The 25,686-nt window shown below is 51.9% G+C and overlaps 1 protein-coding gene across 2 annotated transcripts in view; it reads left to right on the top strand.

Moving 5' to 3' along the window:
* Positions 1–25,686, top strand: part of PACSIN2 (protein kinase C and casein kinase substrate in neurons 2) — a 112,381-nt gene that overhangs the window by 68,541 nt on the left and 18,154 nt on the right. For both annotated transcript variants that reach the window (XM_018048866.1, XM_018048865.1), the window contains exons 2-3: positions 7,738–7,869; positions 23,901–24,057. In XM_018048866.1, coding sequence (XP_017904355.1) covers positions 7,810–7,869; positions 23,901–24,057 — 217 coding nt within the window. In that variant the 5' untranslated portion in view covers positions 7,738–7,809. The remainder of the gene's footprint in view (positions 1–7,737; positions 7,870–23,900; positions 24,058–25,686) is intronic.

Genomic DNA, 25,686 nt, shown 5'->3' with positions numbered 1-25,686 from the left:
GATGAACCACTCGCATCGCTGCCTGTTAAGGGGAATTAATTGTGTACAGGCATTGACAACCTCCCTCTAGGTGAAAGGACATCAGCCCACCAGGATATCCAGGTGTGGATAGCTGTGTCCGGGAAAGGTTGAATGGAGTGAGTCCTGAACATTCTGAAAATGTGTACATCAAAGGAATTTCATATTTGTTTGGCTGTGCCAGGTCTTTGTTGTGGCATATGGCGTCTTTGATCTTTCCTGTGGGATGTGTGGTCTTTAGTTGGGGTGTGTGGAATCTAGTTCCCTGATCAGGGATTGAACCTGGGCCCCCAGCATTGGGAGCTAGGAGTCTTAGCCACTGGACCACCAGGGAAGTCCCTCTCATAAATGTTTGTTTACTGGAAGCTTTTAAAATCAAACAAAGAACCCCAGGAAGTCTGATCTCTGTATTTACCAAGTGAGAAATTAGAAGCTGTGATGAGGCTCCCCTGTCCCCCCTATAGCTGAAGTCTCCTTTTTACAGGCGCTTATTCTTTCCTTTTCCCTTTTCTGTTTCTTATTCACGTGTAATATTGTCAGTGCTATTTCATCTTCTAAAATGTCCTCAGATTCATCGTGTGAAACGAGCAAGTCCCCAAAGGCCATGGTGTGTTTTAGAGTCTTTTTTTCTCCTATGCCTCTCAAGGTATCTTTCTTGAGTGTGTAATCTCCCCTGTACATGTAGATTGTGGATGTCGGATCGAACTCTTGCCTTTTAAACTGCATTTGAGAGGTTCACCAAATATCGTTAGAATGCGTGAGCCCAGAGCCCCCGGTGAAGTAACAGGACAGAGTGGGAAGCTGTGTGTACTGTGACCTTCCCCAGTCTTGGTGCTGACTGGGAAAGACCCAGACCCCCACGGCTACTGACGGTGGGGGCTGGGTGAGATGTGGGCCAAGACGTGATGTCACGTAGCTGTTAGGAGCGACGGGAAGACAGCACAGACAACAGGGGAAATGCTCATTATGCAACTGAAAAAAGCCAACCGCAGGATGCTTGTTGCTGTGATTGCAGCACAGACAGACTGTAGATGGCAGAGGAAAGGGCTGAGTAATGAGAATGCAGCTGGCGGAACTGAGCCCCACTGACAGGGGCCCTCGCTGGTTTTGACAGCCCTGCGGTAGCCGAAGGAATAGACGTTTGGACTTGAAACTGTCACAGGTCCAGCAGTATAAGGTGAGTCAAATGAGCAACGCTCTGGGAGCCAGGCGTCACAGCCGGGTGGGAACGCGCCTGCTTCGGAACTGATGCCGTGCTGCGCAAAAGCAGTGCCACGTCTGACAGTGGGAATAGCGTCCCTGTTTAGAAAATTTATCTCTCACCTCACCCAATAGGATTGTTTTCTGTCAGAAAAAGAGGCCCTGTAGTGTTGACTAGACAAAATGAGACGCTCCCAAGTTTCAGGAGGTGGTTTTCACGGCAACACCAAGCTCTGTCTGTGAGAGAGGCTGACAGCCTTCTTAATCTCTGGAAGTACTTTTGAGTGTGTTTGGCCCACTCTGCACACCCCACCCCACCCTGTACGTGCTTCTGGAGGACCTTCCCCACCCCATCTGGGCGTGGGGCTTGCCGAGCCGTGGCCTTGGTGTGTTTCCCTCAGAGGGAGCTGTTTTCCATGGTTGAGGTACGCGCACTACACAATGTTCCGGAGGTATAAGTCACTTTATTTGCTGATCTCTATCTCTTCCTTTGAGGAATGTTCAGTTTTCCAGATGAAATCATTGGAAACAAAATAGGCTGTGCTGCACATTTGAGCCATTAAAAAAGAAGTGTTCGTGCTTTGTCGGCTGTGTAAAGCAGTGTCTTACCTCAGGTCTTACTCTCTGAGCAGCCCCCGTGTGGGAGGTGGCTTGAGGGCTAAAGAAAAGCAGGCAGCCCCATCCTCTCTTAGAGAGAACTGACTGGACACACAGGGAGAGCATGGACTGAGGCTGGAGGCCAGGGGGTTCCCAGCAGCTTGTGGGCCCTGCTGGTGGTCGGCCCCCGGGGCTAAGCAGAAGGGCTTCCCGTGTGGCTGGTGGTAGACAGCCCGGCCCTGAGCCACACAGCGCCCACTGTGGTTGCTAAACCAGTTGCGGTTTAGTTTAACGTGTGCAGTAGTGTTTATAGAAGAATTCTAACCACTGGAGCCAAAACATCTTCACATAAATGCCCCAATTATTTCCCATCTGTGAATCTTCAGTCTGTATGAATCAAAATTGCCCAGACTTTTCACTTCAACTTTTCTCATCCTAAATCCATCTGCTAAGTCACTTCAGTTGTGTCCGACTCTATGCGACCCCATAGACAGCAGCCCACCAGGCTCCACCATCCCTGGGATTCTCCAGGCAAGAACGCTGGAGTGGGTTGCCATTTCCTTCTTCAATGCATGAAAGTGAAAAGTGAAAGTGAAGTCGCTCAGTCGTGTCCGACTCTTGGTGACGCCATGGACTGCAGCCCACCAGGCTCCTCCATCCATGGGATTTTCCAGGCAAGAGTACTGGAGTGGGGTGCCATTTTCTAGCAAGTTTTTATTGAGTGACTGCTCTGTGATCTTCTGACTTGAGTTTTGGAAAGAGCCACTGTGTTGAGAATAAACTGAAAGGCAGGACACCATGGGGAGATGACTGCAATCGTGCAGCAGAGAGGTGCTTCTGGCAGGCAGAGCTGTTGGGGTTTCAAGAGGGGCTGGCTGGTCGGTCCTTTTTCGAAGCTGTGGTGCAGTCACGTGGTGCAGAGGACTACACCTTCATTCCTGGACAGGCCACTGACAAAACAAAGTGAGGTATTTTCATTAATGGTTTTTGTATCCTAAAAATATTATGTGGTGATAGTCAAAATTTTCAAATAGTTTAGAAGGTGATGAGGTAAAATATGGAAGTTTACTCCCCACTGCCACAAGTTTGAGACCCACTGGGACTTTCTGCACATTGACATACTTTGGGGTTTTTTTTGGCTGCACTGGGTCTTAGCACTGGTGTATGGGATCTAGTTCCCTTACCAGGGACCGAACCTGGGCACCTTGCATCGGGAGTGCGGAGTCTTAACCTCTGGACCACCAGGGAAGTCCCCCGATTGTGTTTTAATACCAGTGGGATCAGACTGTATCTGTGGTGTCACACTTGATTCCACTTGATATGCAGGAACACTGTTGCGTCCTTCATCCACGGCTGTACACACAGTCCCCTGCCCTTTCTCCTCTGGCTGCCTGTGTTCCACTCCAGGGCTGTATTAGCACTTTTGATTCTTGATGCACAGTGAGGTGGCTTTCAATATCTTATTCTTCCTGCTATTAAAATCAGTACCACCGTGAATACCTACCTACCTTTGACCTTTGGGTGAGTTTATCTGTAGGAAAAGTTTTAGAAGAGCTAGTTGGATCAAAGGCTAGGTGTTTCTTTTTTGTCATACATGTTGAGAGGTAGCGCAGGTAAGGACAGGTATGGAAGGCCGTGCATATGGGTGCTTGCTTTTCAGTAGTGCATCTTACAGCTACTTGAGGCTTGAATTTTTATAAGTTAGCAGATAGAAGATCTGAGTTGCCACGCAGCTCCGTTCCTCCCTGGAGTCCTTAGGGACACCTCAGGCAAGTCTGTGGGCTCCTGCCCTGCTGGGGCTGCTGCTAGGACCTTTGTTCCCAGGGGCCGCCCTCTGCTGGAAAGGCCCTTCCCCTGTCCTTTACACACTTTACACCCACTTGCTCTCCACCTTGGGTCCTCAGAGAGGCATGACCATTCTGCCTCCGCAAGAGCTTCCTCCACTCTCTTACAGCACCTCATTTATCTCTGTTCTAGCCCTGTTCACACTCGCAGCTGTTTTTACCTTACTGTGTGTCAGTCTGCCCTACTTGGACACCAGGCCTGCGTGTGCAGGGACTGTGTCAGTCCTGTGCATTGCTCCATCTGTGGGACTCTGAGTGACTGGCGCATAGTAAGTTCTCAAACATCGGTGTGTAGAATGAATGGGAGATGCACTCCTTACTGAAGGAATGATTCTCCCCTCACTCTGGGCCAGACAGTGGCTTAGAAGAAATTGTAGGTACTTCATTAATCAATGAAAAATCTCCCACCCTGGACAAGGAGGGAGGAACAAACCCTAGACCCCGTATATGTTCGCAGCCAAGCCTGCAGGGCAGCACAGACCAGGCTAGGGTTGTGTGTGGGCAGCAGCGAGGATGCCTCCCTTCTTCTTTGCCTTCTGAAGTCACTGAGGATTAGAGGTGGCTTCTCCAGGGCCGACTTTGAGGGTAGATGAAGTGCTAATGGTAAAGAACCTGCCTGCCAGTGTGGGAGACATGAGTCATGGGTTCAATCTCTGGGTCGGGAAGATCCCCTGGAGGAGGGCACTCTAGTATTCTTGCCTGGAGAATCCCATGGACAGAGGAGCCTGGTGGGTTACAGTCCATGGGGTCGCAAAGAGTCAGACACGACTGAGTGATTTAGCATGCACGTGCAAGCTACATGCGCCTTTTCTCAGAATGTTCTTGCTTTATAGTAATAGCCTTTTGACCTAATGAGCTGTTCTGTTTCTTTTTCTTGGAACAAATTAAGGGCATTAAGGGGGAGCTGAATGTACTTATGTAATGGGTACCATTACTTACCTGATATCTTTTATCAGGCCCAGATGGGAGGAAAGAAGTTATGCCAGCTCCCAGGTTGGACCGAGGGCACACTTGGCTGCCTCTGTTAACCTTTGAGATTCTGCCCACCGTTTTAGGAATGGCTCTGACTAGGGGCTTGCCAGGTGGCACTAGTGGTAAAGAACCCGTCTGCTAAGAGACGTAAGAGATGCGGATTCAATCCCTGGCTTGGGAAGATCCCTGGAGGAGGGTGTGGCCCCCACTCCAGTTCCCTTGCATGGAGAATCTCATGGACAGAGGAGCCTGGTGAGCCGTGGCCCATAGGGTCGCAAAAAGTCAGACATGACTAAAGCAACTTAGTACGTACTGACTCAAAGTGTTTACATCCATCAGCAGCTGAAGTCACCGGAACCCAGAGATCTGGGAACTTTTTCCCCCACCTCAGTCATGCCTGGATCCCTGAAGAAAGTCTCTTAGAATGTATTCAGCAGTCATCTTCTGAGTGCCTGCTGTGTACCCAGGTTGCACATGGGGGACCACGGTTGTGTTTATCAGTAGTGGGAGGAGAAGGGCCGATGATTTGTACATCTTTACCTTAGGATTTTCTTGTTCTTAAGTCTCAATTTGTTTTTTCTACACTTTTGATGGGAAGATAAGGTTCCAGGACAGCTCAGTTCAGTCACTTAGTCATGTCCAGCTCTTTGCAACCCCATGGATTGCAGCACGCCAGGTTTCCCTGTTTATCACCAATTCCTGGAGCTTGCTCAAACTCTTGTCCATCGAGTTGGTGATGCCATCCAACTGTCTCATTCTCTGTCGTCCCCTTCTCCTCCCGCCTTCAATCCTTCCCAGCATCAGGGTCTTTTCCACTGAGTCAGCTCTTCGCATCAGGTGGCCAAAGTATTGGAGCTTCAGCATCAGTCCTTCCAATGAATATTCAGGGTTGATTTCCTTTGGGATTGACTGGTTTGATCTCCTTGCAGTCCAAGGGACTCTCAATGGTCTCCAGCACCACAATTCGAACGTATCACTTCTTTGGTGCTCAGCCTTCTTTATGGTCCAAGTCTCACATCCATACATTACTACTGGAAAAATCATAACTTTTATTATGTGGACCTTTGTCAGCAAAGTGATGTCTCTGCTTTTTAATATGCTGGCATTTCACAGGCTCTTAATCGATCTTGGGCAGAACTAATCTTCTGTTAGTGTCTAAGCCAGGACTGAACCCAGGCAAAAAATGACTTCCTGAAAGTGAACTTTTCAGGTGTCAAGTTACTTCTCTGCCCAGAGCAAGCACTGCTCTCCCCTGCACCTGCTCCCTGGGGCTGGCCAGGCAGCTTAGCCAGTGGCTTGATTTGGCCACTTTGAGACTCGCCTGAGCCAGAGCTCAGATATTCCCTGAGAAGCCTGAAACAGAGACCAGCTGCTCTGGTTAGAAAACTCTCTGCTGCTGCAGTCATGGGCCAGGGTGCTTCTAGGAGAGCCTTGGCTCAGAGCATGGGATCCCACTGGAAGCGGATGCTGTGAGGTACAGCACCAGGGCCCTGGCCTGCGAAGCCTGCCCAGCCATTGCGATATCCAGGGTCAGGAGGACACGCTGCCTCTGTGGCTGTAGAGCAGAGGTCCTGCCAGCGCGAGGCCAAGCAGAGTGAATGTGTGGCGCTCGGGCCCCTCTGCCTGCTTATGGAATCACGCGTGTGCGGTGCTTGGCCGCAAGGCACCATAGCTTGCTCTTGAGAATAGGGGGCTCTGTTCAAGTTTGAAAGCTGGAAATCCATCAGATTAAACCTTTTAATCCACAATTAGATCTTAGGTTATAAGACACCTAATTTATTTAAAATTGAGATTGTTTCTAGAAAACATCTTAGTATGATAGAGAATAGTACTTCGTAAGCAGACACAGTTGGTGTCCTGCTTGGGTGATCATGGACCAGTTACCTAGCCTCCCTTAACCTCAGTTTTATCAGCTATAAAGTATAGATGAAAGTTATTATACCTGCTATCTAATAATAATCGCATTGTGACTTAGTACGTGTCACTTACTGGGGACCATGCACTGTTCTCCCAATATGTCTGGCCGTGTTGGACCCTCACAGTAATTCTGTGATACGAGTTCCATTATTGTCTCTTGTTGACAAGATAGGGCATTGAGGCACAGAGTTAGGTACCTTGCCCACTGTCGCCTGGCTAATGAGTAGCATGTCTGGACCTAGAACAGTCTTGCCCTGTAAGTGTAACAGTGTAGGTCACTCTGCCTTCTCCCTCCCACGCCTCAGCTGTCTCGTGACTGGTAGGAGCGTTTCGGATCTCTGGCTGTGAGGTCTCAATGCAGGGTGCTGTGAAGGAGGCTGGAGTCTCACTCTGTCACTAAGAAGTCAGGGAATCTCGTGGGGCTGGGGCTGGGTCATTCCATCAGTGTGATTTGTGCTTGTGAATGTAGCAGGAGTCCTTCAGCTTCTTCTTCTAGCAGGGGAAATTATCACCCCATTGCCCTCACTTGGATTTAGATCATTGAATCATTCCTCAGAGACGATCACTTTAGCTTGTTTGTCTTTACTCCTTCTAGCTGACCCTCACACAGACTGTATCAGAATAAACCGGTCTGAATCCAGGGCCTCAGTGGCTGAGATGAGCCAGTCGTGGGAAGAGGGAAACAGCTCCCAACACAGGCAAAGCCTGGCGGGAACTGGAGAGTGGAGTCAGGTGTCAGAGATGGATTATTTCCACTCACGTTTTGCCCCAGGTCCTCGTCGTGTGGGATGAGTAGGACAGGCTGGAACAGGGCAAGCCCAGAGATGCAGTGACTCTGCTTTTGCCTGTTCTCCTCACAGGGTCTCTGCCCCTTTCTCCAAGGGATGAGGCGTTAAGGTTATCAGCCTATTGATTTAAGTATGCAGACTGTTCTTCAGAAAGCTTTTCGAAGTCTTCAGTAAGATGTTGCAAAGGTTTACTTGTCAATGTGAAATACACACCGCACATATAACATGCACATGTATGTCAGCGCCGAGTTTGGAATGTGTTGACTTTCTTCCACCTGAAGGAGACACTGTGGACTGCTGCATTGAAGGCAGTCGTGGAAATGGAAGCTGTGAAATGGAGACAGCTTGCTTCTTTACATTGGGAATTTAAAACCTGCAATGTTGTGTTTTTTGTTTTATAGGTGTGTCCCCAGATTTTGAGCATCTGAGGCGGACCTCTAAGCACTCCCTGCTGCTCCTTACCCTTTGGAGAGATGTCTGTCACTTACGATGATTCCGTTGGAGTCGAAGTGTCCAGCGACAGCTTCTGGGAGGTAATGCCCATGATTTCTTCTGGATGAATGCAGAGACCAAGCCAGTGGTGCCTGACACCCCCTCTTTATTGACTGGGGCTGGGGTGATGAGATGAACATACACCAAAACCAGCCAGACCTCTGATCTAAGTGGCAGTGAGCATGGCCTAGCTCTCTGTGAGGATGGTAAACTTACCTTGCTAGAAAAGTTTGATAACAGAAGAGGTTCGAGGTGTTCATTAAGGTCTAATCAGTGTGTCCGTTCTCACAGCTTCCTTTCCATGCTCAACCCTGTTGTGACTTGAAATGACATACGCTGGTTACCAGGCTTGGTCTCAGTAGCGGTGTCACTCTTGAGTTTCATAGAAAAATGGGTGGTGGCGATGTGACGCCAGGTTGGCCACGCAGACAAGTGGCCCACAGGCTGAACAAACGCCCTTGGGCTTCTGGGAGCATCTTCTCGTCTGTCTGTGCCTGCGAATTCCTTGCCTAATCAGATTATGTTGTGGCTTGGGTTTTTTATTTGTTTTTTAGTGGAGACCATTCTTCCTGAGTCCCACTTACTTCTTTGTTGTTGTTTTGTCGCTCGGTTGTGTCTGACTATTTGCGACCCCATGGCTCGCCAGGCTCCTCTGTCCATGGGATTTCCCAGGCAACAGTATTGGAGTGAGTTGCCATTTCCTTCTCCAGGGGATCTTCCCGACCTAGGGATCTTCCCCACATCTCCTGCACTAGCAGGCAGATTCTTTACTGCTGAGCCACTGGGCGCTTACTTCTTACCTGCTGGATAAAACAGAGTCCATGAAATCTTGTTTCTATGGCTACTTGGGCTTCCCAGGTAGCTCAGTGGTAAAGAATCTGGTTTCCAGTGCAGGAGACGCGAGTTTGATTCTTGGGTGGGGAAGATCCCCTGGAAAAGGAAATGGCAACTCACTCCAGTATTCTTGCCTGGGAAATCCCATGGACAGAGGAGCCTGGGTGTGCTACAGTCTGTGGGGTCACAAAAGAGTTGGACATGACTTAGCAACTAAACGTGTGTCAAAATCCCTGGAACCATCCCAGCAGCTGTGGGCTTAGTGGAAACAGCACTGGCTTTGTAGTTGGAAAGCTCTGGGTTCTGATCCCAGCTGTGCCATTACTAGCCATCTGTGTGACCTTGGGCAAGTTGCTTGACTGATCTAAAGGTGAAGGGTGAAGGTGAAGTCGCTCAGTTGTGTCTGACTCTTTGCGACCCCATGAACTGCAGCCCACCAGGCTCCTCCGTCCATGGGATTCTCCAGGCAAGAATACTGGAGTGGGTTGCCATTTCCTTCTCCAGGGGATCTTCCCGACCCAGGGATCGAACCCAGGTCTCCCGTGTTGGAGGCAGACGCTTAGTGTTTTCAGCTCTAAGAGGGATGATGGTAGTCGTCTTCAAGGGAGGCTCCCACCATGGAACAAGAATGGCGACATCGGAGCCCTGTGATGCTTTCCTGAGACAAAAGGCCCAAGTGCTGCAGAGCCCCGTGATGGAACCTGTGGTTTGCTGGAGACAAACATGGAGTTCTGTGAACTTAGATTAATTAGGTGTGCGATTTTGTCTAACATCAAATGCTATCAATATTACAGTCTTAACACAGACAAGTGATCACAGGAGCCCAGCTCAAACTTCTCTGAACACTTTTCTTCTCTGTGTACTGGGGGAAAGGTCATCATTGCCTTTTAGCTGACTACTTTATTTTATTAGAAGTCAGTGTTTATTGAGCACCTACTGTGTGCTAGGCCCCGTGAGTTCCCATGGGAAGTATGACCGCCTGAGTCCCTGTTCCTCAGCAACTTCCTGGTGGGGATCTGGGCTGGAGCTCAGTCTCGGTAGCCAGAGAGGCACGTGGGATCTGGGAAACACCTCAGCAAAGGCAGCAACAGAGCTGTGGGCACACCCCAGCCGCTCAGCAGCGGCGGCCGCTTGGCCTGGTCGGGAGCACTCGCACGGCATGCAGGAGGGTTGGTGGTGCGGCTGGATCAGAACAGGCGGCTCTGAGATGCAGGTGGAGGTGCCTCGGGGACGTGACTGGGATTCAGGACCTGCACGGCCCATAGGCAGGTCTGGGTTCCCAGACAGTTGGGCCCTGGAGCCTGTGGCCTGGCCAGCATCGTGGAAGCCCTCGGGGACCCTGCGCTGACTGCAGAGCCTCCCTGTGAGCTCCTGTGAAGCCAGCCTTTAGAAATGCAGGTCCTCATCCATCTCAATGCTGATCTGAAACTATTGGCAGAATCGTTTACAGTCATGGGGAAACCTCCTGTTTGGGAACTGTGGTAACAGTGCCATTGGCCTCAGTCAGCACCGGCCTGGAGTGCGGTGGCAGTACAGGGAGGCTAGCGCACACAAAAGGCCTCTTGAGGGATGGACCTGGAGAGGCCAGAGACAGGTTCAGACACAGGCTTTGGGACCAAATGGCCTGGGTGTGACTCCCTGTCTTGTCAATTACTCTGTGTGTGAGTATGTTTGTAGTTTTAGGCAAGTTACTACTTTTTCTTATCCTCAAATTTCCCAATCTGTAAAATGGGGATAATAACAGTAGCCACATCCTAGCATTGTGAGAGTTAGGGAATGAAAGTAAAAGTGAAAGTCACTCAGTCATGTCTGACTGTTTGTGACCCCATGGACTATACAGTCCATGGAATTCTCCAGGCCAGAATACTGGAGTGGGTAGCTGTTCCCTTCTCCAGCGGATCCTCCCAACCCCAGGATCCAATCTTGGTCTCCTGCATTGCAGGCAGATTCTTTACCACCTGAGCCACCAGGGAAGCCCGAGTTAGGGAATGAATACGTGTAAAGTGAACTGGACATGGAACAACAGACTGGTTTCAAATAGGAAAGGGAGTACGTCAAGGCTGTATATTGTCACCCTGCTTATTTAACTTATATGCAGAGTACATCATGAGAAACGCTGGACTGGGAGAAACACAAGCTGGAATCAAGATTGCCGGGAGAAATATCAATAACCTCAGATATGCAGATAACACCACCCTTATGGCAGAAAGTGAAGAGGAACTAAAAAGCCTCTTGATGAAAGTGAAAGAGGAGAGTGAAAAAGTTGGCTTAAAGCTCAACATTCAGAAAACAAAGATCATGGCATCTGGTCCCATCACTTCATGGGAAATAGATGGGGAAACAGTGGAAACAGTGTCAGACTTTATTTTTGGGGGCTCCAAAATCACTGCAGATGGTGATTGCAGCCATGAAATTAAAAGATGCTTACTCCTTGGAAGAAAAGTTATGACCAACCTAGATAGCATATTCAAATGCAAAGACATTACTTTGCCGACTAATGTCCATCTAGTCAAGGCTATGGTTTTTCCAGTGGTCATGTATGGATGTGAGAGTTGGATGTGAAGAAGGCTGAATGCCGAAGAATTGATGCTTTTGAACTGTGGTGTTGGAGAAGACTCTTGAGAGTCCCTTGGACTATAAGGAGATCCAACCAATCCATTCTGAAGGAGATCAGCCCTGGGATTTCTTTGGAAGGAATGATGCTAAACTGAAACTCCAGTACTTTGGCCACCTCATGTGAAGAGTTGACTCATTGGAAAAGACTCTGATGCTGGGAGGGATTGGGGGCAGGAAGAGAAGGGGACGACAGAGGATGAGATGGCTGGATGGCATCACGGACTCGATGGATGTGAGTCTGAGTGAACTCCGGGAGATGGTGATGGACAGGGAGGCCTGGCGTGCTGCAGTTCATGGGGTCGCAAAGAGTCAGACACAACTGAGCGACTGAACTGAACTGAAAGTGGTGTCAGGCATCAAAACAGGTGCCGGCTGGGAGCTCTGTCCCTCTGATGCGGGGGTGGGGGTCATCACACACACACAACGTATAATCTGTTCCTGTAGGGGTGTTGGTCAGCACTGTCTTCATAACCCAGTTGATGTCAGAAACTTCAGAAACTTAAGTAGCTAAATATAGTTCTGTTATAGAAGTCTTCAGCTGCTTGTTAGAAAAATAAAATGCAGGTGAAAGTTGCAGTGTGTGTTGTCAGCATATATTAAGTCAAGTGGCTTGAACCAGCACTGTCACTGATGTAAACCCCGAGGCTCCCTGTTGACTGCAGTGTCAGTAGATGAGAACATCTTTGTCCCAGGGATACAAAGGCAGGTGGGTCTATTTTCCAGACAGGCTCTGCTCGTCTGGCGGCACTGTCCCTGACAGCGCTCTTCAGCTGGCACAGAGCAGCAGTGCCTGTCCCCGCTCCCGCCCACCTTGACGGTCGTGCCCTGAGTGGAGTTGTGATTGCTCAACCGAACCAGCTCTGAGCGACCCAAGTGCATGCCCCCAGCTGCACGTCTCCAGGCTGCCGGCAAGGTCCCTCTTTCCTGTGGAAGGCCGCTTCTCACTGGTGTGACCCCACAGGACTGTTGTACAGATCTAAGGAAAGCACTGACGTCTCGAGGTGGAAAGCCTTTTGTGCCTGATTTTACCCCCTTCCACTACAAGGTGCTAATAACTGAATAGCCCAGCACATAGCTGGGTCATGCTGGCTCCTTTTGCATGCTGGCTGTGTGCCTGCACAGGAGGGGCGTGGCCCTTCCCTGCAGGTGCCTGTGGCTGTGACATTCCGAAGCAAGCTCCCTGAGGCAGGAGAGACCAGGATCATTGTGCCAGGCGCTGTAGAATTTGCTGGGGCACACGGGGGCCAGTGGGGCTCCGCCTGGAGGAGGGGGCAGGAAAGGTGGCATGGAAGATGGGCAGGGTCAGTGCTAAGCACTCAGATGTTCACCAGATGGACGAATGAACAAGGGGCGCTCTTGGGAGGAGGAGGGATTACTCACAGGGACATATCAGGCAGTTAGTAGTTAGTTGGGACACTTTCTGTATCCCCAACACTGCAACACTGTAGGAAACAATTCAGAAGTGAGGAGGGTGGGGGGCTGATCCCCACAATGGAGGAGCTGGAGGAGAAAGGACGGTGGCTTCCACGGAGAGCGAGGGCAGTGAGGTCAAGCTGCAGCTCTGCCCTCGGTGTCATGGCGTTCAGAGAGGGGCCCGCTGCTGGCCTCACCAGAGAAGGTGTGTGGGGCAGGTGGGGCTGGGAGCCAGAGGAGGGACAGCATTCTAGGCCAGAGCAGCGTCTGGAGATTGCAGTGAGCATGGTCATGCAGAGGCTGAGGGTCTTGACCTCTTTGGAGCCAAGGGCCTGTTTGGGGGCTGAGCAGTCATGTGGGTACATGTTTGGGATAGGTTGAGGCTGAGTGGAGGTGGTTCCCCAAGAGGGTGACTCCGTTAGCCGCCAATTGGCTGGAGTTGGAGCCTGGTCCATCCTGCCCACAGGCTTCCCAGCGGGGCATGGGTGGGTCGGTTGCTTCTGGCAAGTCCTCTAGCTCCCTCAGGGAACCTGCAGGCGCGCCCCCGCGTCTCCAGTTCCAGGCCCTGCCTTGGGTCCCCTCTCCAGCTCTGAGAGGGGCTGGGGCACAGGAAGAGCCGAGGCTGAGGGCCAGGGCGCTTTCCCAGTGCCATCGGGGAAGCCTGGCTGCCCTCTGCCCTGGCAGGTTCTGGGAACATGACAGCGGGTTTGGGCCAGGCCTCAGTCTCTGAGGGCTCCTGAGGGCCAGGCTAGGAGAGCAGACTGCTGATTTCTGAGTCCCAGCCCTGCAGCTGGCTCACATCCCTGAAGAGGAGCCCTGTTCAGCTGTGAGCAGTGGTGCCGTTAGAGCTCAGGCCTCCCCGGATGACGCCAGGCTGGGGCTGGCCTGTGAGCACTCTCCATGGGCACAGGGAGCCTTGGAGAAGAGTATTTTGGAGATGAAGAGCACATAACTGTCTTGCTGTAGAGCATTAGCCCCAAGGAGTTGCCACACGACTAGTGTTTGCCAGCTGCTTCAGAGAAGGTTCTCTCTGCAGTTCCTCTCAGACTTCAGCACTGTGGACTTGGCACAGCACATGAGAACATCTCCTCAGGCATCACGGTTTTGTCTGGAAAGCCGTCCGTGTAGGATGGGATGCCCTGCTCCCATCCTTGGAGACCAGTTTTGTAAGTAACATTTAGAAGATGCTGCTGCCCCAGGTTCATGGATTCCGTAAAGCCTGATTTGGCATCTACCACAATCCAGGCCCGGGGCTAAGTCCTGGGGTCCCAAAATGAGTGCACAGTCTTGGGACCCCAGAGCCAACATTCGCCGTGGCGGGCAGTCCCGGGCGGCAGCGCGGGTGCTGTGAGTGGAAGCGGGAGGGGGTGAAAGTGATGTCTCCTTGCCTCTGGGCAGCAGTGGTCCTTCCACGTGTCCTCTGCCTCCTCCTGCCCACACACACAGATCTGGGGGGCCCACCCTGCACAGCAGCCCTACTGCAGGGGTGTCGGCCTCCTTCTCGTCCCGCAGTGCTCGGACAGAGCACCCAGCAGGCTGCTGGCTTGCCTTTATTTCACCACAGTTTCCAAATAGATCCATCGATTCATTCTTATAAGCAAGCCCTGGTATCTGTTGAGCCATGACCAAGGCTTAGGGCACCAGCCTCCCTGTCCCACCGGATGTTCTACCTGTTGTCCTCCCTGCAGCCAAGACAACCCATCAGAAAAGCAACCCTGCGTGATTCTTGCCCTGTGTGGGAAGCTTCACTTTTCTGTGTTGCCTTCAAAGTGAAACCATGAGTTTTGTGTGGCTAGGACTTGAGCACGTGCTGGGAGCTACTGGACGCCAGGAGCTCTGCCCCGGGCTCCAGCCACACTGAACAGTGACTTTTGCCACCCCCTGCACCCCACACCTGGGTGTGTGCACACCGCCAGGCCATCGAGCTGTGTGCACGTAAGCTATGTGTTTCTGGTCTGTGTGCTTCTGTGAGTTCTAACCCAGGGTGAAGAGTTTAGTGAAAACCAGTGATAGGGGCTGGCACTGTTGCACACTTGCTCTGTGCCAGGCCCCTGCCCTGCTTTCCATGGGCGCTCACAGTCCTCACCACTGCCTCTGCAATCGTAAGCTCCACTTTACAGGGGGGGGCACTGAGGCCCGGGTGGGGTTTGTGCCAGCTGGGGGCTCAAGCTGCTGCTCTCTAGAATGCACTCCTGCCTCTGCTTGCAGCCGCCTGGAAGCCAGAAGAGACATGTTCACTTGCAGAGATGCCACATACTCAAATGCCTCTGCTTCGGCGTGAAGTTGCCCCTTGTCTGGGTTCAGCCCTGGCGCCAACATTCATTGCTATAAAACCCTGAGGGCTCAAAGGAAAGAGAAGACCTGCTCAGAGTCCTAGGAGGAACACGGCGTTGCTAATCCCTGCTTCCCAGGGAGGACGTGAGGACTAGAGATAGCGTCTGCAGGGCCAGGGGCCAAATGACTCCCGAGCCCAACTCATCCTAATGTGTCTCCTCTTCACGTGTGAACATCACACCTGTGGAGACAGGTGAAGGCAGACAAATCAGGTGGTCTTTCCTCCGCTCGCTGCAGGCTTCTACCTCCCCTGTCTAAACACCATTGTTCTAAACGCCCGGTAAAGAATCACTCCATTTTTTCCTGGAAAGAATTGACCAGTCAAGATTTTTTGCCAACAAGCTTATCCTCTGAAGATTAATTTTTATTTTCTCACTTGATTTCAGTGATGGCAAAAGTAACTTGTGTAAGCCCTGTGGGAGAAAACATTTTCTATTTCTACTCAGTAACAAACAGAAATGCATGCTTTTAGAACTGGAGAAGTCCTGAGAGCTCAAGCAGCCTGTGGTGGCTTAGCCCCATTGAGACATCTTTATACAAAAGTGTAGTGTGGGTGCAGTGAGCTTAGTGCTGAGGGACCCAGGTACAGAGGTGGGGTGAAGGAGCTGTGTCCTTTGGGGCAGGGTTTTTTGTGTTTTTTAAACAGGAGTCATGAAAGGTGGACCGGGGGCCTGGGGAGGGTGGGCCACTGAGGAAGCAGAAGTTGAGAAGGGGAGGCATGCAAGGGGGTGCTACCTGGAGGAGCTGCTGTTCTCACTTTTCCAGTCTGATAATTTCTATGCTAGATCATTTGGCTTTTCACCCTGGGTGTTCTTTCACTGCTGGAGTTTCTGCCAGAAGCAGCTTGGGCTTCAGCGAGCCCTTACTTACAGAGCTGGAATTGATCTCACTGTCTGGGTTGGCAGCAGCTCTCACAGCAAGGAGGTGCCACTCATACAGTGCCTGCTGGAGTGCGGGGGGAATGGAAGAGGACAGTGAGCTGTCACCAGGCAGCCAAGTGCTCCTGCCACTTCACAGGTGCTTGGCTGAAGGAGTGTGTGTGCACAAACACACGTGCCGGGGAGACAGTGCTCCGTGCAGGGTCTTTGGGGCAATGGCTCACAGGTGGGGCATGTTCTGTGCTCAGGCAAGTCCCCAGGCATCGCTGGGCCTTTATCCTGACATCTGAGCAACATTTCCTGGAGGGGCAGAGTACAGTGAGCCTGGCTGGCCAGTCTTGAGGAGTTGAGATCTGAAACAAACTTTGTTTAAACACATCTTTCCTCTCTACGTTATTTTGTTCTGTCTTTCAGTTATATATGCAAATTGGAATCTCTCAGTTTCCCCTTCATCCATTTTTCAGTTTGTCATTTTGAGCATTTAGATTAAAGGATGATAATGCAGTCATCTTTAACATTGTTGAAGTTCAGGGTTTGTGCTGTAACACAAAACAGCTAAAGGTGCCTTGCAGGGTAATGAGCCTCATCTTCTTCACCCTCCTACTTGAGTACAAATTCCAGGAACAGGAGGTGAGTCTGGGAAATGTTGGGGGTGAGGACTGAAAACCAGGAGTTGGGCCAGAGTGAGGCCCAAGGCAGAGACAGGACCCATGTGGGTCAGAGTTGAGCCAGAGCACACAGGTCGGGCTCGAGGAGGCTGGAAACGGTGCTGTTAATGAACAGCAGCAGTGGCAGGCCAGCAAGGAGCCTCCATGTCTGACCCTCTCTGGGGCCTGCCAGGTGAACTGCGTTAATATCCTGTTTTGAGAATAAGGAGCCTGGTCAGGTTTAGGGTAGCGCGGAGGTGAGGAGCTCCAAGACCTTCTGTTCCAGGGCAGAGTGAGTTGGGAGCCCAGATTGAGGGGGAGCTGGAGGCAGGTTGGAGAACTGGGGGTGGGATCCTGTAGAAATGAGGGCATCCAGAGACGGTTTGAGCACAAGGCACAGAGCTCACGGTTCTCCAAGGACACCCCTCACTCTTTGGTGTTTACAAGCACTTGCCACAGATCTTACGGCCTTAAGATCAGCTGTGACCTCCTGTTAGGAAAGGGAGATTCAGACTAGGGGCTGGGGTAGACTGAAGAAGGGTGCCTGAGAAAGAGGCGCTGCTGGTGTGAACGGATGTGACGTCTGCTGAGTACTCCGCAGATATGAGTGGGAAGCATGGCACAGCAAGGCCGCTCCCGGAGCAGCCCCCCAGCTGCCTGGACACCAGGAACTTAAACTGACCTGGGCCTGAATCTGACTGGAAGCCGGAGGAGTGCTGTGAAAGAACCGCAGGGCTCTTCTGCTGGTCTGTGCTTGGCAGAATTACTTGTTCATTTGTCATCTGTGGAGAGTGTATCTGATGATGTGTTCTGAGAGCTGATTTTTAGCTTTCATGGGGAGAGCTCAAGAACTCATTGGATTGAGAAAAATGAATAAAGGAGCATGACTTACTGCATTGCCTGTGCCTCTCGCTGGGCGCTCAGCAGCTTCTCAATCCCCTCATGTCTACACAGAATGGAACCTCCGCTCCCAGCACCATTCAGGCATTGAAAACATGTTAGAGTGTGCCCTCTATGCTCCTGGCATGGTGGAGGGAGGAGAATAAAGGCACAGTCCTGCCTGCAAACCCCCCATGTTGCCACATTTTGCATGTGACAGCAGACACCGCTGCGAGAGTAACAGAGACGGGACCTTCCCGGAGGGGGTGGCATGGCATGGAGTTCATGCCCTGTGGGCCTCAACCTCAAGCCTTCAAAAAGCAGCCTTGCCCCAGAGGTCCCTTCTGCTCTTACTCAGACTTCGCCCTCCTCCAGGCAGCCCTGACCACCTAGAGTGTTCCTTCCAGAAGTGGCCACCATCTGTAATTGTTACTTGACCCCAAGTCCCACAAAAGCAGAGACCACGACACTTTGTTCACCACTGCATCCCTGGTCCCTGGCATGGTGGTTGGCACACAGTAGGTGTTCACCCCATATTTGTGACTGGCAAGAGGGTATTGCCAGACCCTCAATCATTGAGTAATGAGTGCTCCAAGAGGTAGCCAGCCAGTTGGCGGCATCGACAGACTATTCAATTAGACATCCTGGAATTGTGATGGTCCCTCAGAGATCATCTGATCTGTCTCCTCTCTTCCTGTTGTGTCTGAATGGACAACTTGAAGAAATGGCCAGGATTTATTGTGTGATGGCTCCCCCCATCTAAAAGCACAGGTACAGCTGAAGGGGCAGAAATGCAGGCAGAAAGACCCAGTCATTTCTGTCAGGGCAGGGCCAGTTCTTTGTGGCTCCCATAGTGAGAGGAGGTGGAAGGAAAGTGGCCTCATCAGAGAGGGCCAGGACCTGATGAATTCAAACAAGACAGCTAAGGCCCACTCAGCCCAACTCTGCAGGCCTGTAATTAAGGAATTCCTGAAGGTTTGTCTTTCAAGGTGGCTGAGAAAATCCTGGAGCCTTGGGCATCCTGGAGCAGCTTCAGGTGAAGCATTTGTCTCCGACTCTGTGCTCTTGCCTGGAGGGCCACCATCAGCAGCTTTTCTTCCGTGTCCAGTCAGCTTGGCACAGCTGGCTCACTCTTGGACCTGCCTCTCCAGGATGTAGAGAGGGCAGTTGTCTTGGGCCTGCAGGGTCACTGGTTAAAGGGCATAAGCATTCTGAGGATAAAATCAAGGTCGTCTGTGGCCTTTCCTGGAACCTGCAGGGCTGGTTGGAAGCAGACATATCACCTATGATTTACCCGGGAAGCCTGGGCTCTGCACCCTCTCTCGCCTCAGCCTGGGGAAGTTTCTGGAAGGTGGGATCTGCCTCCTTTTGACCACATGATTATGAGTGACTTTGCTTCTTCAAACCTGTTTCCTTTTCTGTAAGATCTCACTACCTGGGACCGTCACAGGATTACATGAGGTGACATGTGGAGCTGTGAGCTCGCTGCCTAGCAGAGTATAGGTGTGCTCTATTATGATGCCGCCGCTGATGGGAAACCTCTGTGCGGGGCCTGTTACCACGGGGCCTGCAGTCCAGCTGGCCAGGGAGCACTGCACGTGCCATTGTGACCTGTGTGGGGCAGGCTGCAGCTGCAGAGCATGGGGACAGTGTTGGGAAGGGCCCACGTGGCCCCCACGTGGGTCAGCCAGCAGGACCCCGTGGCAGGGAGTTGGTGTCGCCTGTCTGCGGGGGCAGGCAACCTTGTCCCTGGGATTTTCCAGGCAAGAATAACTGGAGTAGGTTGCTGTTTCCGTCTGCAGTGTATGCTTAGTGACTTAATTGCTGCCTGGCTGTCCCAGGCTTGCCCCAGGCTGTTTTTCCACCAGTGTATTCAGAAGGGGTCCTGCGTGCCCAGCTCCACCCGGCACTGGGCATTTCCCGCTCTCTCGGTGTGCGTATCTGTTGAGGTAAAGAACTGTCTTGCTGCTCTCAGGGGCATTCCTCCAAGTCCCACGAGCATGAGCATCTCGCTCAGGCCATTAGTCCTGCGGACTTCCACGTCTCTCTGAAGTTACCACTTCACACCTTTGCCCATCTCCCCCAGGGGCCTCTCTTTCATGTTGTATTAATATATAGAATTTCCTGGGATATTCCAGATTTTAGTCCCTTGTCAACATTGACACTTGCCAACTAGTAGTCAGCATTTGTGGAGAAGGCAATGGCACCCCACTCCAGTACTCTTGCCTGGAAAATCCCACGGACAGAGGAGCCTGGTAGGCTGCAGTCCATGGGGTCGCTAAGAGTCAGACACGACTGAGCGACTTCACTTTCACTTTTCACTTTCATGCACTGGAGAAGGCAATGGCAACCCACTCCAGTGTTCTTGCCTGGAGAATCCCAGGGACGGGGGAGCCTGGTGGGCTGCCGTCTATGGGGTTGCAAAGAGTCGGACACGACTGAAGCGACTTAGCAGCAGCAGCAGCAGCAGCAGTCAGCATTTAAATCTGTTAACTTTGTCCATGTTGTTGGTTTCAGAACAGAAATCCTTAATTTGTGTGTGTGTGTATACTTACGGCTTTTACTTCTGAAACTTTGCTTAAGGGATCCTCTGCTGCCCTAAGTCACAAGGGTGTTTGTCTCCATTTTCTTCTAGTCTCTCTCTGGTTTAACATTTCACATTTTTATTGAGTGCCGAGACCCAGTGAGTGGAAGACAAAGGTCCATACTGTTAGGGCGCAGTCAGAAGGTGCGTGGGATTGTGTCCTGTGGGCTCTGGTCTGCACACAGGCAGAGGGGCTGGCTAGGGGAGGGCAGGGTGGCCCGGGGTACGTGTTGTGCATCGAGTCAGCAGTGAGATGGCCAAAAGCTTCCTTGGGCTCCTGGGGACCCCCAGACTCCACCGGGATTCTTTGTGGTATTGAGCCACGGGCGTGAAGGTTCGAGTCTCAAGGCTGAGGCAGCACAGGGTGGGAGAGCATGAGCTTTGGGGTGTTCTGCCCCATTCTCTTCTCGGGCCACTGGATTCACCCTGGAGCTTTGGTTGTAATCAGGTAATTTGTCTGGGAAATGGGCTTGATGGTCACCGACCAAAGAGAAGGGTAAAAGGAGCAAAGTGGAAGATGTCTGTGACGGGACCCTATAGGTCCCCTGACCTGTCGGCTCACGATTCCCATGGTAACTGAGCCGACACTGGGGGTGGATAGGTGGCAGGAGCTGTGCACCGCGTTCACGTTCCCGCGCATCCACTTGGGATCCTGGGGGCTCTCACTGACCTGCTTCCAAATCCTCCAGCCTCCCTGTTTCCTTTGGCACCCGTGTTCTACAGAAAGGAGCTGGCCAAGGTAAACCAGCTGTGAAGTAAGAGAAGCAAGCCTTCTCCAGTGTCCTTGTGGGAGTCAGCTCCAGACTGTTTACACCCAGAGGAGGCATGAGGAACTGGTGCAACCTGTTTGAACCACCCTTCCCAGCACCCCTGTAATTACAAGCCGTTGGGTTTCAGGCAGAGTCCACCGTCTCTGCTCTGATCCCCGATTATGCAGATGTTTCTGTCAACTCCAGCCTCAGACTCAGTTTAGCTGACCCAAATAAACCAAGGCTCATCTGACGCTGGGTTCTCAGGCCTGGGGGCTGAGGAGAGCCAGACATACAGGCAGCCCAGAGCCCCAGTGGGGGCCTGTGGGTAGGAAGGGTAGAGTGGCTGGGATGCACTTAGGACAGCGGGCAAGTTGGGTTTCCAGGGAGCCCCAGGCAGGACCAGGCGGTTGGGTGGAGGGAGGCAGGAGCGTGGTTTCTGGGGAGCTCTGGTCAGGAGGGGTTCTGCTCCTTCGGCCTGGTAAGTCCAGCCTGTGGGAACCACCACCCGCAGTGCCCGGGAGCCGAGTCCTGCTGCCTCTGTCCGCCCCCACCTGCCTCCTGGAGGACAGCCTGGTTCCTTTCTCCTGCTTTCCTGCTCTGGTCCCCACTGCTGTGCCCCGGAGCCAGCAGGCTACTCAGACCTACCCTCCAGGGCTTCCTCCTCCCGCACCCCAGCGTTCCCTGAGCACAGCACCCCTCAGGATGATGGCCCGACCCTCAGGATTTTTCACTGTCTGACTGACCCCATCTCCCAGGCATCCCACTGCACCCAGCCCCCTGCTGAGTCCCTAGTCGTCCCCCTGCATTCTGTGTCCCACGTGCAGGTTCTAATGAACTCTCAGGGCCAGGTCTCCATGCTGTCAGACCATCTTCATTGCCCTCTTCTGTGTGGTCTGTGGAGGTGGAGACGGTGATACCTGATGAATGTCCCTGTGTGTGGACTAAAGTGATAGCCTGTCTCCAGCCCACATGCAGCCTTTGCCTTGAGCAGAGGGCAGCAGGCAGATGTCGCAGGAGTGTCTGGACGCCCGTTGTCGTGAACACTCCCCTGTCCCCTTGGCCCCAGCAGTGCCAGCACTTAAACCTGAAACGCATGCTTTCATAAACATCCTCCTCATTCCTTGCTGCTTTTCAGATTTCTAGAATTGTCATTTAAAGATGTGCGATACGTGCCAATGCGAAGGGCTATACCTATGTGTACCTTGTTAAGAAATATCTTTTCCTTTTCCCTAAAGTTTTTCCCAAGGGTTTTGAAAAGCAAAGAGGTGGACAGGTTTCTGGGAGCCAATGTGTTTTAATATTGATTGCCAATTTGAATATTGTTGGTAACAGTGAGATGAAAACCAGGTCTGCATCGTAGCTTCATGTCAGCTGTCAAGTCTGTGGCGAGCTGTCACTATCTTAGCTCTTTTTGCCACCAGTTCAGCAATACCAAGTTTGTGTTTTGTTGGTTATGTTTTTCATCCTGCTGTAAATTTCAAAATGACAGCAAGGCCCTATTTTAAGGGAAGTGAACATGTGAAGTCACTTCTGACTGGTTGTAAAATGCTTGCTTTCTCCTTCCTAAAAAGGGGCCACTAAAGGATGGAGTTGGAAGCTCAGGTTCAGCTTCTGTGTCTTGGTGAGCTGCTGTTCCCCAGGATTCTGGTTCCCATGGGAGTGGAGCCATCTCAGCCTATCCAGAGCTCTGGCCTCAAAGACAGCTTTTCCTGAAGGGGCCACAGTTTCCTGCTCTCCCGATGCCCGTCTCCGTGTGTTCTGTCTTTTTGCAAGGGCTTCCTGCCGCTCCGCTGTAGCCTCTTCCTCACCTGACTATCTCAGCACGAGATGGAGGAACTCAGGTTGTTTGAACTGTTCATAAGTCAGAAGTGCACGGCAGAGAGAGGACTGTGCCCTTTTCGGTGGAAGTCGGTACTAGCCTTCCATGTTCTCTAGGAACTTCCAGATCGACCCTAAACAGAGATGAAATATGAGAGTGCTCAGCCAGGCAGAGACTTTTAGAAATTGCAAAACTGGAAAAAAGGTGACTATGGTTTTTAAAGACAGTGGGAAGAAAGGGTTGCAAATACAGTAGATTATTTTCCTGTTGTGTTTCCTCAAGGGCCTCAGTATCAGCTACATGGTGTCCTTTCTATGCAGCAGCTCTGGGAATGAGACACAGGAACACTTCAATGTTTCACTCCACATTAGCCACTAATATTTTCTCAATTACTCTTCTGTTATTTATAATTTAGATAATCTAACTCTCCTCTCATATGTGAGAAAAAGTAGTCAAGCCTCACCTTGGCCCTTGTCAAAGCTGATAGAGTCTGAGCTTTGCCATCAAGCCCTGACCTGGAAGCATGTGGAAAACTCTCAGCAGCAGCCCAGCCTCTAGGGCTGCTACTGTGGGGTCCTGACAAACTGCAACTTCCTTGAGCCTTGGTGTCCTCATCTTAACATGGGGACAGTTATTGCTGCTCATTAAGGCAGAGGCAGTATTTGGCGTGTAAAATACCTCCTATGGTGCCTGACATGTGGTGGGTGCAGTAGGTGGGAAATAGTATTTGTTGCTCTAATTGCAAAGTAATAATAATCCAGCATATGGTGACATCAAGGCAGTAGACAACCTGCTGCTGCTGCTGCTGCTAAGTCGCTTCAGTCGTGTCCGACTCTGTGCGACCCCATAGACAGCAGCCCACCAGGCTCCTCTGTCTCTGGGATTCTCCAGGCAAGAATACTGAGAACCTGATAATTCCAGTAATGCTTTAAAGGTCTTTAGCCAGGGGTCTGTAATGTTAATTATAAAATTACTTTAATTGGAGCTACTAAAAAATTGTTTCTATTGTTGTTTTTCATCTTTCTAGTTAGACATTCCCTACTTTGGGAAGCTGTCCCTGTCCCTCAGTCTGTGAGATCCCCCTTGGGTGCCCTCAGCCCCTCACTTCCCTCCCGCACAACCCTTCTCACGCTGGTCTGCTTCCCTCCCTTGGCCCATGGGCCATGCAGAAGCTCCGAATCTCGGTTTTGTCTGCTCCTGCCAGTGGTAGCTTGTCATCTAACAATGCAGGGGGCCTTTGAAGTGGGAGGGGCGCAAGCACTCAAAAGCTGGCCGGCGTGGAGGTCTGGCGCTCACAGCGTGGCTCTGTCTGCTAGGTCGGGAACTACAAGCGGACGGTGCGGCGGATCGACGATGGCCACCGCCTGTGCACCGACCTCATGAACTGCCTGCACGAGCGGGCACGCATTGAGAAGGCGTATGCGCAGCAGCTCACCGAATGGGCCCGGCGCTGGAGGCAGCTTGTGGACAAGGGTAGGGAGGCCACCATGGGGCGTCTGGGGCGAACCGTCCACCCTCTCTGAGCCAGTTTCCTCTCTTGGAAGATCAGGGCAGGAGTTTGTCTCACAGTCTGGGAGCTGTGATTTTCTCCCAGCAGCACAGGCCAAGTGAGCTTTCCTCCCCTTTCCTGGGGACACAGGACTCCTGTCCTCCAGCAGCATCCGAGCCTCCCGTGGCAGTCCTTGTCAGCAGAGGACATGCTGCGCTTGCTGAGTTAACTCAGAGCAGCTCCATCGAGGCCCAGACTCTAGTAGCCTCCTGTCCAGTCAAGGGCCTTGCTGCTCAGCACCATGGTTTCTGGCACCAAGACTGCATATTTGTAAGTTCAGCCAAGTAGCCAGTCAGGCATGACTCAGTGGTGACATCCGGCAAAGTTGAACTGGTCTCCTACATTGCAGACAGATTCTTTACCGACTGAGCCACCAGGGAAACCCATTATACGATGCAGGTTTTACCTCCCTTCTGTCTCTCGCAAAACACTCAGACGATTCTAGAGCTCAGTGAGAGCGCTACCATGGATGTGTGGATGGTATTCAGAATGCACTTCCCAGCAGTAGAGGGGAGCTTTATTGACTACAGGATTTCCTGGGAAAGAAGTGGGTTTGTGAGCATTTCTCAGGGTGGGTTTGGAGGGGCTGACCAGGGGAAGCTAGGCCAGGATGAGGGGCCCCCAGGCATCAGGGGTCTAGACTCACTACGTGTCTTTCCCCGGATGCTGACATGGGCAACCTGGGGAGCAGAGAATAGCACCCTGGTGCAGAGTTGGGTGGCCGTGCGTGGGTGAGGCGTGGCTGGAGTGGGCCGGCTCCTCCAGGAAGCAGTGGCTGTCATTATTTTATTTCCACCTGCCTGAGTCCCTCTCTCAGGATCCAGCTGTCAGCAGTGTCCATACTGCTTACTCAGAGCCTGAGGTTCACAAAGCACTCTTTATTTCCACCTTTGTGGGTCCTGGTCCCCTCGGCAGGACCAGGAGCTGCTCATCTTGTAGACGTGAGAAGCCAGAGGTCCTGAGGGGCTAACAGTTACTCACGCACACACACCATATGTCTCTTGTCATTATCCACTCCAGCAGTCATTGTCCTCTGGGAGCACCCTGAGGGCAGGCCCTGTGTCCTCCTGTTCCATCCTCAGCTTCTGTCACAGCCCATCTCTCTGTCACCTCAGGCCAACTACATCCTCAGCAAAATGACAGGTCAGATTAGGAGTTTCCTTCCTGAGAACAGTGACTGAGGTGACCCAGGCAACCCTCCCTGCTGTCTGGAGAGCTCCATCCAGGCCAGAGCCAGCCAGATTCCTGTCTCGTCCTCTCCTTCCCCAGCCTGGGGCTTCCATTCTACTGAGGGCTCAGGCCTTCATTCCACAAGCTGGTTCCAGGGCCCAGCTCCTCGTGGAGGGAATGGGCCTCAGGGGAACGTGTGGTCCCACACAGGGGAAGCCAGGAGCCAGCAGGAGCCCGAGGGGTGGGCTCAGACTGGCCTGGCAGAGAGGTCAGTTCACTTCAGAATGCCCTCCTTCAAAGGCCAGCCTCAAGCAAATCAAAACTTCCAAGATGAAGAAACTTCGTCTTGGAGTTTTTCAAGAGCTCAGTGTCTTTACAAAAAG

Source organism: Capra hircus, chromosome 5 (assembly GCF_001704415.2).
Source record: "Capra hircus breed San Clemente chromosome 5, ASM170441v1, whole genome shotgun sequence".
NCBI classification, from domain to species: Eukaryota; Metazoa; Chordata; class Mammalia; order Artiodactyla; family Bovidae; genus Capra; species Capra hircus.
The sequence above is the reverse complement of the archived record's forward strand: the minus strand, read 5'-3'. Positions and strand labels throughout refer to the sequence as shown.